Here is a 15,956-nt window from a genome sequence, read left to right as displayed (position 1 = left end):
ACATCGAGTTCAAAGAGTTTAGACTGGAGTAACTCAGCACAGGTTGCGGTGTAGGCATACACTGTGCAAAATAAATTAACCAACCAACTTCGGAACCTATGGCGTATTAATAATAATAAGGAGGGCGAGGATTGACCTACCACTTACTCATCCTTCCCTTTCTCCAGGGAGCTCAGGGCACAGTATGTGATTCTCTTTTCTTCATTTTATCTCCACAACAACCCTGCATGGTAGGCTAAGTTAGAGAGAGTGACTGGCCCAAGCTCACGTGTAAGATGGGCCTTCCTGATCACAGTCCTACACTTGGAATCGAACACCTCACTGGCTCTGCTTGTGAGACAGCCAGTTCGGTGTAGTGGTTAAGAGCGGCAGGATTCTAATCTGGAGAGCCGGGTTTGATTCCCCACTCCTCCGCTTGAAGCCAGCTGGGTGACCTTGGGTCAGTCACAGCTCTTTCAGAGCTCTCTCAGCCCTACCCACCTCACAGGGTGATTCTCGTTAAGATAATAATAACGCACTTTGTAAACCGCTCTGAGTGGCCATTAAGTTGTCCTGAAGGGCGGTATATAAATCTAGTATTATTACAGTTGTTGTTTTCTCCATTAAGGAATATCGTTACTTTCCAGTGCTCAAATTGTTTCAGATAAATTATCTCAGCAGCCCTTACAACAACCCTGCAAAAGCAGCTCAGTGTAGTTTCCCACATATTGCAGATGATCGTAGGAGGAAGCCAAGACTAACAGTGCAATCCTATGGAGAGTTACTCCAGTCTAAGCCCATTGAAGTCAATGGCCTTAGACTGGAGTAACTCTCCATAGGATTGCACTGTAAGGGACAAGCTACACGTGACGAATGACACTTGAACGGCAAGTGAACAGACTCATGTGTATTCCTCCCTGTTCACTTGCCCTCCACAAGGAGGAACAGGGAGGAATATCACTTGCCGTTCAAGTGTCATTCGTCACGTGTAGCTTGGCTCAAAGTTTGCTTAGGTATTACTTAAAACACGGCGAGACCTGCTTTCAAATCCCCACTCCACCACAGAAGGTGGTTTAGAGACGCTGAGCAAATCACACTCTAACCTACCCACAAAGATCAAATGGGGGAAGGGAGAACCACGTACACTGCCCCGAAGCACCTTGGAGAAACCACAGAATAAACTTGTACTTGATAGGTCATTGAAGGCTGCAGTGGGATCTGAACTGGGAACGCCTTGCTATTCTGCTGCTCTACCTGACACAGATGTTAAAAGCATCATAACAACAACAACATTTGTACAGTGCTAAAGGGTGTAGGGGTATAAAAGGCAAAAGTTCAGCATGGTAACCTGTCCAGAGAATCCAAGCACTCAATTACTCAATTCAAGAAGAGCAGCTCCGTTAACCTGCTGCCACCAGCCAGCAAAGGCTGCCACGTACCTTAGAAGAGAGTGCAATCCTAAGAACACTTTTGTGAGAGTAAGCCACACTGAATAGATCTGAGTAAGACTGTAAGAAGTCCTGCTTAGGATTGCTCTTCTAGAGTGGCAGGAGCTCTTCTGGACCGGAGCTTACTCCACCAGATGTAAAGTTACCTAGGCAGTGAAGAACGCCGACTGACTTGAGGCTTCCTGTAAGCCAGGCGAATTTACATGGTTCTAAACATCTTTCCTGCAGGAGTTTTTCACACCTGCTTCAATTGGCACCAAACCCCTGTCTCAAACTTGTCCCGAATGTCCTACCAATCTCCATCTACAGCCAATCTCTGCTTATCCACTGAAATCACAAAGTGGCTGCCAGGGGGGTTGTGAATCTCATGCTTTCTTTTACAAGGGGCGAAAAATGACTGACAATCCTATTTACAGAAAGGAAATGAAACATGTGCTGATTTATTCCTCTAGAAGCGATCAGGCCATAACTGGTCTCTCTCATCCTCAGAATAACTACCTCTACTAGGAAGACCCAGAATCCCTGTTCAGCCACGACACAAACAGATCCCGGCATATGCTGCCCCGAGCACCTTGGACAATGTGATAGTAAAGAAATGAGAGTGGACGAATACTATGGCAGCATCTACATTACAGAAGAAAGGGAGGAATAATCCAAATTCTAGAATTTCCTTCTCCCTTTCCCAACCTTTCTTCCTTCCCATCTACCCTTTTTTCAACATTTAGATTTTAGACTTAGAACATTTCTGTTTGCACAAAGAAAGAATCTTGAGCATTGTTGGTATTGAAGAAAGACAGAACATGAATGGAATGGAGGTGGTCTGTAAAGCGATGAAGGTGATACAGGGCCTACTGCTTATCATATTAGGAAAGAACTCTGTAGAAACTGTAGGCCAGCTACCCCAGGTCTTCGCAGTGAAATAACACTGATCAGTGGCAAAGCCATAAAACTCCAGTGGCATGTACCACCTGATGACGGGAAACTTAGGAGGGGTGTGCAAGACAATACAGCACTGAACTCTGACGGCAAGGGGACTTAAATTGGGATGCATGTGCAGGACTGGTTCCGAGTTTTAGGGGGGGTCCCAGACACAGCAAAATCTAGGGCCCCCCTCTCCTTCTCCTCCCGTTGCCAAGCTCCTCCCTTGTGCTCCCCTCTCCGATCCACCTGCTCGCATGTCCCCCTTGCTTATGAATCCTTCCCCCACCTGCTCGCAAGCTGTCCCACTACCTGCACGCCCTTTCTCCAACTGCACTGGACACCACAGCTGCAGCCTTAAGCGCTACTGCCTCGCATCGCCTGCACACCCTTCTCCTGGTTGCACGTGCAGCCAGGAGTGCTGATGGCAGAGCACTTATTCGTGAGCAGGCTGGGGGAATCAGTGGCAGCAGGGCCCCATCTGAAGCTCCAGGACCTGGCCGCTGCCTCACCTCAAGGAATGCTGACGCCGGCCCTGCATGTGTTCCCCTAGGATTCAGTCTCAACTAATTGGACTGGGTTGAAAAATCCTGGGACAGATAGCAGAAGAGGAGGAGTGGCAGGTGAGCCCCAGAGAGAGCCTGCGGTTCCTACCTTGAAGAATCCTTTGCAGCCTTCGCAGGTGCGTACCCCGTAGTGCTGGCAGGCCGCGTTGTCCCCACACACGGCGCAGGTGCCCTCCCCTGAGGAGGAGCTTCTGCTGGGGGGGGAAGGGAGGCCGCCACTGCTGCTGCCGCTGCTCTCGCCCAGAAGACTGGAGGGGGGTGAGCTGAGGCCCAGCGGCGAGAAGGCCAAAGCGGCTGCCCTCTTGGCCAAGGGCAACCCGTAGGGATGGCTCTCCATCACAGCCTGGCTAGCGGCGGGCCTTTCGGGACCAAGGGGTAGGCTCAAGGCAGTGGTATCGTAGCACATGTGGGCACCGGCGGTGGGAGCGTGGGGTGGCGAGTGCTTGAAATGGAAGAGAGGGAAGCGGCCAGGCGTGGTTTTCATCGGGGCGGTGTCCATCAGGTGGCTGGGGGCCATACAGGTCTGTGTGGGGGGAAGTGGCGGCGGAGGGGGCTCATCCCACGGAGTCTGGTGGGGGGGGAACCCCGGGGTGGTGGGCGTGGAAGGAGGAGACTGCTTGAAGTACATGGAAGGGTTGGCCAGGCCCTCGTCTGCAGGGGGAGGCAGAGACGGGTGGTAGCCATGCATCCGGCTGTCTTCCATCTTGATGAGGGGCCTCTGGCTTGCCGAGGAGGAAGGCGAGGAAGAGGAGGCAGATGGCATTTGGTATAGGCAAGAGGGCTTGAGCTCGTAGCTCCCAGAGTAGCCCTCCATGAAAGTGCTGAAGCTGGGCAGAGAGGTGGTGGCCGTAGCACTGATCTCCCCGCTGCTCAGCTCCATGCTCAGCTTGGCGTAGTCGGGGTTCATGATCTCAGGGCTGTACTCAGAGCCATAGGCAAAGGTCTGTGCCGCATAACTGGAGCCGGGGGGCGAAGGACTGTACTGGGCTTGCACGCAGGGCATATCTGGAAGGGCAAAAAGATCCATTAGCAAGGGTGGCACACCAAGGTCTGCTCAGGCAATCAATCAATATCCCAAGTTCTTCCATTCCAAAGAAGCCATTGAGATAGTCTCTCTTTCTCTGCTTCCAAACAGGAGAGATTCTCTACAGATGAAAGTATTTCTAGACTGGACAAAGTGTGTGACTCGTGCACACGATTTTCACACATGGTCCCCCACACGCTCCCATATGTTCATTTCCCAGTTTGTGCAAAACCACATGCATGTGCAGTGGAAGAGAGACATGTGCACATTCTGATACATGATGTTCTCAATGGGATTGGCACGCTCTTTAGAACACTGGAGGGCTTTCTCTGTCGGGTGCTGCTCACATTGGAGGCAGCTTTTTCAAAGAATTCGGGGAATTACTGCCTGCCTGCCCATGTGGAACAGCGAGCGGCTGCTTCTTGGGAGACTGAATGAAGCTAACTGAGTTTCTCGGATTTTCATGCTGACAAAGCCGGCTTCCCTGGCCCCCGGCTATGTCGCCTGGATATGCTGCTTAGGCTATAGAAAAGTAATCGAAACTCAAAGGAGAAGTAAAAGAAGAGTTTATCTCCCCTGAATGTCTACAGTTATGGAACAGATGCTTGTCTTGATGGGCAGGGGAGACTCAAGCTCTGGCAGATGTTACACACACACAAAGAATCGAAACAGTTGGTTTTCTACAGTATCCCTCAAAGGAGGAACAGAAATAAAGGGACCTTCTGAGGCAAACGTTTCCTACTGTTGGATCCACATGCTGGGCTTCTGCTCAGGTTACATTTCAGGACCTGTTTTTATTAGAGAAAATCAAGCGAGCTCCCACCCCAAGAGTTAATCTAATTAACTGCAGCAGCAGCGATGTACTAGCCCTGCAAATATCAGTTCAAGAAACTAATTGCCAAAAATAAAATAAAATTAAAAAATGCCCATTTTATTTTCTCTTCTTTTCCTTGATTACTAGCATGGGGCTGGCTGGTCTTTTAAAAGGATTAGACCCTTGCACTAAAAATCTAAAGGCAATCACTGAGTTTCATTTTCAGGTTGTGCACAATAAATTGATCTTTTAACAAGGATGGGAGTACGCTATCACAGAGGCTGTTATTGCTATTCAGACCTTTATTTGGAAAAGCCAAATTTCTATAAATGCTCTCTGTCCCCTTAAACAGCAATGCTGTTCCTTGAATAAAACAAAGGTTTGCTTCCATTTCTATTATTTAAATTTTAAAAAATGCAAAATTGAATCTATAAAACTGGGTTTCACACAAACAATACTTTAATTTTATTTCACATATATGGAAATATATGTTTGATATTGTTGCAAAAACAGCAAGGTTCATGCAATATCAACAGATGTTTAACTAGGATATTTCAAAGAAAGAGCTTTCAGTTCTTTTCTAGACAGAGAAAACTAGCTTTTTGAGCTGTGATCTTTTTTTTAAAAAAATGATTTAACAAAAATAGGTTCATATCACCCTTTTCCTTGGAAAAAGTTCCCAGTTTAATCTCTAGATTAAAGATGGAGGGAAACCTAGGAAGCAAACTTCTGAAGAAGAGTTTCTTTCTGACCCCGATAACTCCCGGAGGAGCATTACGGCGAGGCACGCGGGCCTGCAGCTCGTTTGCAAAAGGGCCCTCCGCCACCCACCCGGAGCAATTCCGGGAGCGCTGCGGTTTCCCCAGGAATTTTCAAATGTCACCGTTTGACATTTGGACACAGAAACCGATCCAGGAGTAGGATTTTCTCGTTAGCCTTGAAAGGGGAACCCGAATCCTTGGGAGTCCCCCACCCTCTTTTCTCCCGAAGCCCGGTCCCTTCTGAACGGCAAAGCGGTTCCCAGAAAGGCGTCCGCTTGGGGCGGGCGCGCCGAACGCGCAGTCGCTTCCCTTTGGCGCCGGAGCGCAGGCGGGCGCGTGCAGCAGGCAAGCAGGCCGGCCGGCCGCGCTCGTTACCTGGAGGGTGGCTTGCTCGCTGAATGGTGGGGGCGGCGGGCCGGACGGCGGCGTCTGGGGCGAGCGGCGGTGAGCGGTCCTCGGCGGGCTCGGGCGTGGAGCCGGGGCTCACCAGCGAGGGCTCTTCCGACCTGGGGTCTAACAGAGAGAGGGGAGTCGGGCGGGGAAGGCTCCGGGACCGGCGTTCGCTTTACTTCCGCCCGCCCCTTCGAGCCGCCTGCATTTGCGCAGCTTTTATGGAGGGCGGCATGTAAACATTACTGGGGAGAGCCGAGGAAGCGGCGCTCGGACTGGCGCCGGGCCCGCGATTGACTAGGGCGGCCGCCGCTTAGAGCCCAGCCGGCGGCCGCCTCGACGGGGTCCAGCTGTTCCCCAGAGGCCCCCTCCTCCCCCGTTTTCCGGGCCGGGGCCTGCAGGTCAGGCCGTCTCTTCGAAAGCGAAGCGGCGCCTCCAGTGCCGGCCCCTCCAGCCCGAGGGAAACCCGAATTTCGGGGAAAGCCTTCGACGGGCAGCGGCGAGAACCCCGGCGACTTTCCCCCCGTGCCAAGGCCTCCTTCGACCCCCGCGCCTCCTCGGCGGGGACTCTTCTGGGGTGGGGCGCCAAGAAAGCCCGGCCTGGCCCCCTGCGGGAGGACCAGGAAGGCCGTCCCGAGCCGGCTCCCCGCAGCCCCTCCGGCTCAGCCGCGTCTCCGGGCAGGGCGGCCGCCAGCTCAGCAGCGCCCCGACTCAACCCTCTCAGCCGCCGCTCCGGCCCCCCACGGAGCTCGAGCTGCTCCCGGCGCTCCTTCGGGAGCCCCGTCTGAGCGTCGCGGCGCGCTTCGCGAGGGCTGCCCCGTCCTCCTCCGGCCAGCCCCCGGCGAGGCACCCTCGGGGGAGAGGGCCGGCGGAGCCCCGAGAGAGCGAGCGGCTGCAAAGCCCCAGAAGGCAGCCCCGGAGAGAGGCGCGGCCCCGCCGCGGAGGGCTGCCCAAAGCCCGTGCCCCTTTCTTCCCGGAGGTCAGACCGGCCCGGATGCTGCCCAGCGATGCTCGGGGAAGGGGGCCGGGCTCTGGGAAGGCACCTGTCTGCGGATCGCGCCCCTCGGCCCCCCTTCTGGCTTAGCCAGCGCCTGCAAAGGCTCCGCGGCCCCTCCCGCCCCGGCTCGCAGGGTCCGCTTGTCGGGAGGCCTTCTCTCTCCGGACCGCATCCCGAGGAGGCGGGCCCCCTCCGCCCGGGGAGCGCAGGCTCGCGTCAGAGGCTGCGAGGCGTCCTTCGCACCTGCTCCGGGAAAGCACAAGTTGGGCTCCGCCTGGTACGGGGCAGCCGGCGCCCGGCCCCTGCACGGTGCTCTGCCTAAGCTCAGGGGCCCGCTCCCTTCTTGCTTCCTCCGCGCCTCAAGAGGTGGCGGGACTGAATGCGAGGAGGGGCTCGAAATCCGGCTGGAGCGCGATGCCGAGCCTCGCCTCCCGCCTCCTCCCCTCCGCCGGGATCGCCCAGCCTCCTTCCGAGAGCCAGGCAGTGCTGCGCAGCGGTTAGAGTCAGCCTAGCCTGGGGGAAATCCCTCCTCCCTAAGGAGCTGGCGGCGGGAGCCTCCGGCGAGTCGCTCTCGCAGCCCCGCCTACCTCGCGGGGTTGTCCGGAGGCTCCCACGGAGAAGGGAGAACGAGACACACCACAGCCCCGCCCGCTGGCGAAAGCCCCCCGTTCTCTCTCCACCCCGACCCGACCCAAGAAGTTCGCCCAGCCTCGGACTTTTGCTGCGCGCCGAAGCCGCCGGGCGCGCAAACGCTTCCCCTTGACCCGCGTCTTCGCGCGCCCTTCACACGTGCGCGCCCTCCCCGCCAAGCCTTTGTTCTCCCCCTCCGGCCTTTGGCCCCAGCTGCCCACCGCCCCGCGGCAGCCCGAGAGCGCACCCAGCGCCGCCGCGCCGCCCGCCCGCCCTCAGCATCCCTATGACAACTGCAAGCGGCCAGCCGGAGCGGGCGAGCGAGCGCGGCGCCCCGAAGCCCTCCCGCCGGCCGGCCGGCGACGGGCTGTGACAGCCGCGCTGCCCTCCCCGCCCCCCGCGCCCCCCGCCCGGCCCGCCCGACGCGCCCCCAAACTTTGTTCAAGTCTCCGCGGCCCGCGCCTGGCTACCTACTCGGCGGCGGCGGCGGTTCCGTCTTTACGCGCAGCGGGAGCCAGGCTTCATCCCCCGCCCAAGGGCAGGCGGCGGCGGGCGCTGTCCCGAGGCGCAGCCCAGAAGAAAGCAGCTCGCGGGCGGGAAGACGCGCCGTCCCGAGGCATGGGCAGCGGCCGGCGGCGGCGGCGGGCTGGCGGGCGAAGGGCGCAGCGGAGGCAGCGGCAGCCTGCCTCTCCGCCCCTTCCCCTGCGCGCTGGCGCCGAGCGAGGCGCAATGTGCCTTTGTTGATGTCCGCCGGCCGGCCGGCGAGCCCGCGCCCGAGCCGCTGCCGGAGCCGGAGCCGGTCTGTGCCTGCCCGCCTGTTGTCCCCGAGGGCGGCAGGAGGCGGCTGTGGAGTGCGCGGCGCTGCTGCTGCTGCTGCTGCCTCTCCTCCCTCTCGCGGCTCGCCGCACGTCATTTATGCGAGAGGAGCCCTAGCGGCCTCTTCATACAGCGGCTGGAATGCGAGACGTCAATCGTGACGCCATGGGAGCCTGACGCCGCTGACCCCCGCCCCCTGCCCGCCCCGCCGGGCGTCTGGGCCGCCGGGGGTGACTCGCGCTCGCTCGCGCGCACACATGGGCGCCCCGCCGCCCCAGCCCCACGCGCAGGGGAAGGGGTCACCCGCTGGAAGCCCGCGCGCGGGACCCCCCGCAGAGGAGGCGGCGGCGGCGCTCGAGCCCCGGAGAGCCGTCGAGGGGCAAAGGAGCCGGCTGCAGCCCCTGCAGAGTGGCCTGGGACTGGCACCATAACCGCCCTGCTTCGTGGTATGCTGCTGGCCTGGGCAGGGATGCTGGACGTGGAAGGAGTGCAGAAGCGCTGCCCCCCTCCCGGTTATCGGGGCGGGGTGTCGTTTTTGTCCTGCCTGATAATTTGGCTCCCGAGCGCTAGAAACGCCCCAAGGCTGTGGCGAGCCGGCGGAACTCCCGGGGACTTGTTCGATTCGCTCGGGTCCGTGCAAAGACAGGGCGAGGCGGGGACCGCCCAAGGCGAGCGCTGCTCGGGAGGAGAGGTGCCTTTTGCGACTGGACTGCAGCCTGCAGCAGCAAAGCTCAGGGCGCAGAGCGAGCGAGGAGAGTGGCTGCGCCCCACGCAGGAATGGCGCGGGGAGAGTGGCGAGAAGAGGGGCTGGGGCTGGATTCGAGGCCCTGCACGAACTGCGGGGGGCTCCTTCCCCAGGCTTTGCTAAGCAAGTGTTCTTGCATGTTGTGGCAGAGAGTTCCTCTGACCCGCCGAGTGGGTAAGGCGCTAAAAAATTAAAACTCGCGCTGCGCGGGAGCCTCCGGCTGCAGGTCTCGGGAACTTTGGCCCAGGGCAAGCACCCCTGGGTTTGGCCCGTGGGGCTTCTTTCCCGCTTTGCCTGGGCTCGCTTGTCTACACGTGTGCGTTGATCTGCTTGCAAGCAACTAGATTTTCACGCGGGAAGCAAGCAGGCCCGCCGCCTGCGCGTTGCACGTCGGAACGGCCGAATCGAGCGCGGAACCCCCGTCCCCTTCTATCGCCCCCCCCCCCGCTCGGACTCTTCGCCGCCGAGGGAGCCCCGGTCGGGCCGCCAATCGGAGCGGGACGTCCGCCCCCAACGCCGACCCTCGTGGCGCCGCGGCCAATCCGCGCGCCTCGACGCGGTGGGCCGCGCGCCAAGCGGGCGGGGAGAAGGGAGGGCGTGACGCAAGGCGGGCGCGTGATTGACGCAAGCGGGCCGGCTAAATTTAGCCCCCCGCCGACCCTTCCCGCCTTCCTGCGGGTGACGGAGGCGCGCCAGGCGGGCGGGGCCGGCAGCCCATTGAGGAACTGGGGGGGGGGGAGTGCGCGCGCGTGCTCGCGCAGCCGCGCTATTTCGGGAGCGCCGCGCGTCCGGACGAGCCAAATATAGCGCCAGCGGAAGCTATTAATAGCGCGCAGGGCCGCGCGGCTGGCGAGGGGCGCGGGCTGTGGCCGTGGGGAGGGGGGGGCCTGGGCGGGGATTCCCGGGCAGGGCAGGGCGGAGACGGTCGGGGCTGCCCCGGGCCGGGCTGACGCAATGGAGAGAGGTCGGGGGCGGGCGGACGGGGATGCCCTGGCGGGGCGGGACTTGCGCTGGAGCAGCAGCAGGGCTCGCCCGGTGGGGGCCGCTGCCCTCTCGCGCAGGGCCGCGCCTGGGGCGCCCGAAGGGGCCGGCTGGGCCCGGGCTCGAGCAGCACCCGGGGCGGGGGCGGGGGCTGCGCCTCGCTTGCAATGCCGCCGCGGGCTGGGTTCGCTCGGGGCGGCAGCCGGGCCTCGCTCGGAGAGCTTTGCGATCCTAAGAGGGCCTACGTGGGAGTAAGCCCCGCTGCAGGAAACGGGACTTACTTCCAAGTAGACCTGCTTAGGATTGCACTGTAAGCCGCCGTGATGGGATCGGTTCGAGCGGTGCGCGGCCTGCCCGGGCTGCAGCTTGCAGGCGGGCTCTGGATTCTGCGGGCCGGACCTTTAGGATGGCGCAATCCTGCCACGCTGGAGTTCGTCTGCGCCGGAACCTCGCTGGTTGCAGTAGGATTTACTCCCGGGTAGCCTTTTCCTTGTTTTTTCTGCCTTTGAAAACAAATCAGAGGACTTTCCCAGTATATTTTACTCTGTGTTGGACAATCTCTTTCTCACCTCCCAAGTGAAAATCCCAAGGCCGGATTTCAGTGGGAAACTGCTTGAGGTCACAGGCTGAAGGTCCCAGCAGGACAGCCTGCATAGGCCAGCCTCGCACGTTTGAAAGCTCCCGTGGTTGATATTCTTGGAAACGCTTTCCCCCAGCCTTTCCAGCTCCTACCCCTGCGTTCCGGTAGTATATAGGGTGTGTGCTTGCCCAGGACTGGTCAGGTGGAATGGTGCTGGCATTGTTCCTCCAGCAGGATTCGAATCCAGTAGCACCTTGGAGACCAAGTAGATTTCCAGGGTGTGAGCTTTCGAGAGTCACAGGTCCCTTCTTTAGACACAGGGACTGGAAAAGGGTAGGAGTCTTTAAAGTCCTGGCAAAACTACCCTTTCCCACCTCATGTGTCTGTTGTAAGGAGCTGTGACTCTCGAAAGCTCACGTCCTGGAAATCTAGTTGGTCTCCAAGGTGCTACTGGACCCGCATCTTGCTCTGTAGATGCATTGTATTTCACCTTGTATCTGAGTCTGACGAAGGGGGCCTTGACTCTCAAAAGCTGAAAAATCTTGTTGGTCTCTAAAGTAACACCGGACTCAAGTCTTGCTGTTCTTCTGCAGACCAATGAAGCTTCCTACCTAAAACTCTCTTCCTCCAGGCGCCATGAAATACTTTTCTTTTCTGGAATGAATGTCTTCTAACTGGTGCCTGTGATCCCCCCCCCCCCAGCTTGATTTAAGTGCCATAATATGAATTTCACAGAATGATAGTTTTATGTTTGGATCTGTGGTGAGCATCCTCCAAGACCTTTAGGTGGAAAGGCCACTGAGAAATATTCTAAATAAACCAGGCTTCGGGAGGGGAGGTTGCCTGCAAGGACAGAGTGATGTCTGTCTTGTTATTTTGAATGTAAAAATTCAGCTACAAAAATAACATCGCTGAATCGTTCAGGTTGGGTAAACAGGTCCCATGTGCTGAAGTCATTCCTTATAATTTAACCAGTGTCTCTGCAGTGCCTGTTTGCTGTCATGTAATCTAGAGAGTTGTGACCATTTTACAGATGGACAGGCTTCTGTTCATACTTGTTTTCCTTGGTCTGTCCTCAGTTGGTGTCAGCATGTTGCCCACCGGAAGACAGCCCTTCCTTGTGCCCTTCCCTACATCCCCATAGTTAGGCAGTATTTGGGGATGGGGCAGTTTTCCTCCTTCACTATTTTTTTGCAAGCTCAAAAAAGATGTTTCCTACCCTGGCAGACATTCCCAGTTCTCATCCTTTGTTCCCCCAGGCTCAGCGTGGTCATGGCTCTCTCTGTGTGTAAGTTTAATTTTCTTTTTATCTGACGAAGGGAGCCTTGATTCTTGAACGCTCATACCCTGGAGATCTAGTTGGTCTTTAAAGGTGCTATGAGATGCAAGTCTTCCTTTATCCCTCTCCAGGTAATCTTGGAGAAGGAAGTGGTGGGGCAGGCCATAGGAAAAGGCCCTCTCCACCTAAGCTGGGGTTTAAACTCTTCTCCATCCAACTCGAGAAAAGTTGGTTCTTACCTTTAAAGCCCTGAGCGGGTTGGGACCAGCGTATCTTCGGGACTGCCTCTCCCTGTATGTTCCCCGGAGACTGCTTCGATCAGTGGATAAATGTTTCCTGGTGGTCCCCGGCCCTAAGGAATCCCACCTCGCTTCAACCAGGGCCAGGGCCTTTTCAGTCCTGGCCCCAGCCTGGTAGAATGCTCTGTCAATGGAGACCCGGGCCCAGTGGGACATACTATTGTTCCGCCGGGCCTGTAAGACAGCTGTTCCGCCCGGCGTTCGGTGGTTGAAGGGGGCAGTGCCATGTCGGCCTCCTACCTTTGGGGTGGGGTGGGGGTTCTCCCCACCATTGCACTTTAATGTACTTGGTTAATTTATTTTATTATTGCTTATTGTATGTTGATTTTAGAATTCTTGTTTTCTTGTTTTTATTGTTTTTAACTGTTGTTCACCACCCAGAGCCCCTGAGGATGGGTGGTTTATAAATTGAAATTATATATATATATATATATATATATATATATATATATATATATATATATATATATATATATATATATATATATATATATATATATATATATATATATAAACATTCAGTGAAACACTAAGCATCATATAAATATTATATAAAAATATGTTAAGCCAGCACACAATGCATCCCACAGATGGCTAAGAGCTAATTATTACAGGGTCAGGGTACATACCTCTCCCACGGCACTGGCAGGAGACTGGTTGGGTGATCCTCCAGCCTCAACCACCATAAGCCTGGTGGACCATCTCCATCTTACAGGCCTGGCAAAACTATAACAAATCCTGCTGAGACCGGGCCTCCATGAAAGAGAGTTCCACCAGGTAGGTGCCAGAGCCGAAAAAGTCCTCGCACTGGTTGAGGCAAGGTGGACCTCCTTGGGGCCAGAGATCACCAGTAGCTGTTTAATTGCCGACCAGAGCAACCTCCAGGGTATATAGGGTGAGAGGCGATCCTACAGGTATGTCTGTCCCGGTCCACTAAGGGTTTTAAAAGTTAAGGCTTGAACCTGATCCGGAACACCACTGGAAGCCAGTGCAGCCGGCGTAAGACAGGTGTAATATGTGACCGGAATGGAGTAGCAGGGGCAATTGGGGCTCTGTGTGTATCAAGTCTGACTGGTACAATTCGGGGAAAGGACCCGATTCTACTCATGTTGTGTTGGAGAGTTTGGGCTGGATGCAGAGTGGACTGTGCTAGAAAACATAGGAGGCCTGGGGGCTAGCTGTGCGCTTCCCAGATGAGCAGTATGGTGCGGTTAAGAAGGAGGAGTTACTTCCTCCCTCTCCATTGCTGAAGGAGAAAGAATGCTTCCCCAAGATAATCCCCCCCCTCCACCCCACGCCCTTTGTGTTTGCTGAGCTTGGACAGGAGAATTGGGCCATTCCTCCCCTGTCTATCATCAGGACTTCTAACTCTAATATTCCATTCTTGTGGAAGGACTTCACAAAATAACATCTTTCCGGCATTACCTGGGGAGGCTCTCGAGTATACAGAACCAGCTCCCTTGTCTCTGGATGGCCTCATTTTGCTGCCCCAAAGGTGGCTACCAGGTATCAAGAGAACCGTGGCAAAAATGTATAGTGAAAGGAAGTAAATGGACTTTGAACACCAGAGTTTGCAATGTGTAGTACTTTCTTTAAAAAATAAGCCAACAGTAAGCTGCTGCAGGCTCTGATGGGACATGGCAAGATGGGCGTTCAGTTGATGGAGAGGGCGGATATCTGGCACCTGCTGGCCTTCAGAAAGTCCCAGTCTCAACAGCCCTTCCATGTATTGCCAAGTACAAATTTTAGCAACACCAGCCTATCATTTTAGAACAACCTGCATCTACGTTAAAGGACAAATTTATATTCCAAATTATATATTTTGGTAGAGCAACTTTTAAAAAAGAAATCAATCATTAATGAAGCACAATCCTCTCTTTGTAAAGGTGGCCAGTTTAAATATTTCCCTTTTAAAGCTAGATCTTTTATTATATACCCATTTCATTTCTGCTTCACTTTTCAGCCAGACTGACTCCCAAAGCTACTTATACTTCAAATCAATATACATGGTTGCTGTTGACTGGTTTTTCCCACTTGGGTAGCTTTCCTTTCTGATAGCAAGGAGGTATGTGTGATGATTAGGCCCCATTATTATTATTATTATTATTATTATTATTATTATTATTATTATTATTATTATTATTATTTGTTTTATAGCCCACCCTCCCCGCAAGTGGGCTCAAGGCAGGTTACAACAATAGGTAAAAATACAAAGACTAAAACAGTAAAATAACAAATCTCAAAAGCATACATTTCAGTAAATCAAAATCTCGACAGATATAAATTCCAGTATCTTAAGATGGGGCCCCCCTTCACACTTCCATGCGCATCATACATAAAAAAAGGTGGAGGTGTGAGTTGGTATTCTGTAACTCCATATGTGTGGGGGGCAGCTGGCTATGTGCCCCCCTGCTAGTATGAGACCAGTAGGGAGGCTTATTTGATGGCTCTAGCGCTGGCCTCAGCCAAATGCCTGGCGGAACATCTCTGTCTTACAGGCCGGCCGAGAGGATACAAGATCTTGACGGGCCCCAGTATCCAACAACAGAAAGTTCCACCAGGTCGGGGGCAGGACTGAAAATGCCCTGGCCCTGGTCGAGGCCAGTTGAGCCTCCCTGGGCCTGGGGCCACCAGTAGGAGTTTACCTGCTGATCTAAGCGCTCTCCGTGGTACGTACGGGGAGATTTTATTATTTTTTTTACTTCGTTTATACTCCGTCTGTCTCCTTTATGGTGACTGCAAGCAGCTTACACTATTTTCCTTGCCTCTATGAGGTTAAGCCGAGAGTGTGGGACTGGCCCAAAGTGACCCAACAAGCTTCCATGGTAGAATGGAATTCAAACCTGGGTCTCCCAGGTGCCAGCGCAACACTTTATAACCATGACACGGGACTTGGCTGTATTTGTGTTCAAATGTTTTAACATTTTTACGCTTGCCATCTTGGGGACCCTATTTGGGTGGAAAGGCAGCATTACAATATTTTAAATAAATTTGAGTAAAGTAGTAAAGAGTCCAGTAGCACCTTTAAGACTAACCAACTTTACTGTAGCATAAGCTTTCGAGAACCACAGCTCTCTTCGTCAGATGCATCAGATAACGAAGAGAACCGTGGTTCTCGAAAGCTTATGCTACAGTAAAGTTGGTTAGTCTTAAAGGTGCTACTGGACTCTTTACTACTTTGCTACTACAGACTAACATGTCTAACTCCTTTAAATCTGAGAAGGAGGTAAATGTGGCCATCAACGTAGCCCTCCCCTTCGTAACCCTCAGGTTGGTTTCCTGCCTTGCAGTGCTGTGCCAGGCTGCCTTGGAAGGACCCCTGGAATGTTGATCCAGAATAGAACAGAGGCCAAGGAAGGACGCTGCTCACGTAGCTCTTCTGAGAGAATTGTGTAGGTACCATGACCACGGGCTTTCTTCCCTGTTTTGATTCTCCAGAGTAGCTGGTTGGCCACTGTGTGATCAATCATAAATATACAAAATATTATTCCAATTACATATATCACAGTCAGTCCTTTCTAGAGTTAACACACAGTTATTGTTACTAGTATCAATTGCTCTCGTGGCTACCAGATGGAAATTGAATGCTTTGTGAAACTTTGAAGTGGTTCAAGATTGCAGAGTCGCCCCCGAGGAAGCAGCTACTGCAAAACCTTTGAAGCTAGCCTTTGGTTGGGCGGATTTACTACCTCCAAGCAGATATATTACTACTCCGTTTCTAGTTAGTGA

At 54.8% G+C, this 15,956-nt stretch overlaps 2 protein-coding genes across 3 annotated transcripts in view; one reads left to right on the top strand and one right to left on the bottom strand.

The window, feature by feature from the left end:
* Positions 1-8,118, bottom strand: part of NR4A3 (nuclear receptor subfamily 4 group A member 3) — a 35,053-nt gene extending 26,935 nt beyond the window's left edge. The window contains exons 1-3 of one of the 2 annotated variants that reach the window (XM_054991998.1): positions 8,002-8,118; positions 5,886-6,023; positions 3,000-3,916 (exon numbers count right to left, since the gene is read on the bottom strand). In XM_054991998.1, the coding sequence (XP_054847973.1) occupies positions 3,000-3,914 (915 nt within the window). In that variant the 5' untranslated portion in view covers positions 3,915-3,916; positions 5,886-6,023; positions 8,002-8,118. The remainder of the gene's footprint in view (positions 1-2,999; positions 3,917-5,885; positions 6,024-8,001) is intronic. The other variant, XM_054991997.1, reaches the window with a different exon arrangement.
* On the top strand, positions 5,909-8,271 carry LOC129337774 (basic salivary proline-rich protein 2-like). Its single transcript, XM_054991724.1, has 3 exons — positions 5,909-6,135; positions 6,302-7,380; positions 7,436-8,271. The coding sequence occupies exons 1-3, from the start codon at positions 5,909-5,911 to the stop codon at positions 8,269-8,271; spliced, it is 2,142 nt and encodes a 713-aa protein (XP_054847699.1).
* The last annotated feature ends 7,685 nt before the right edge of the window (positions 8,272-15,956 follow it).

This window comes from Eublepharis macularius, chromosome 11 (genome assembly GCF_028583425.1).
Source record: "Eublepharis macularius isolate TG4126 chromosome 11, MPM_Emac_v1.0, whole genome shotgun sequence".
NCBI classification, from domain to species: domain Eukaryota; kingdom Metazoa; phylum Chordata; class Lepidosauria; order Squamata; family Eublepharidae; genus Eublepharis; species Eublepharis macularius.
The sequence above is the reverse complement of the archived record's forward strand: the minus strand, read 5'-3'. Positions and strand labels throughout refer to the sequence as shown.

What these genes read in the sequence shown, in the direction of transcription:
- LOC129337774 (XM_054991724.1), top strand. Translation starts at nt 5,909, where the DNA reads ATGGTGGGGGCGGCGGGCCGGACGGCGGCGTCTGGGGCGAGCGGCGGT. An exon ending in GCTTTTATGGAGGGCGGCAT is followed by an intron (nt 6,136 to 6,301) that starts GTAAACATTACT and finishes CGGGGCCTGCAG; the next exon opens with GTCAGGCCGTCTCTTCGAAA. An exon ending in CTCCTTCCGAGAGCCAGGCA is followed by an intron (nt 7,381 to 7,435) that starts GTGCTGCGCAGC and finishes CTCCTCCCTAAG; the next exon opens with GAGCTGGCGGCGGGAGCCTC.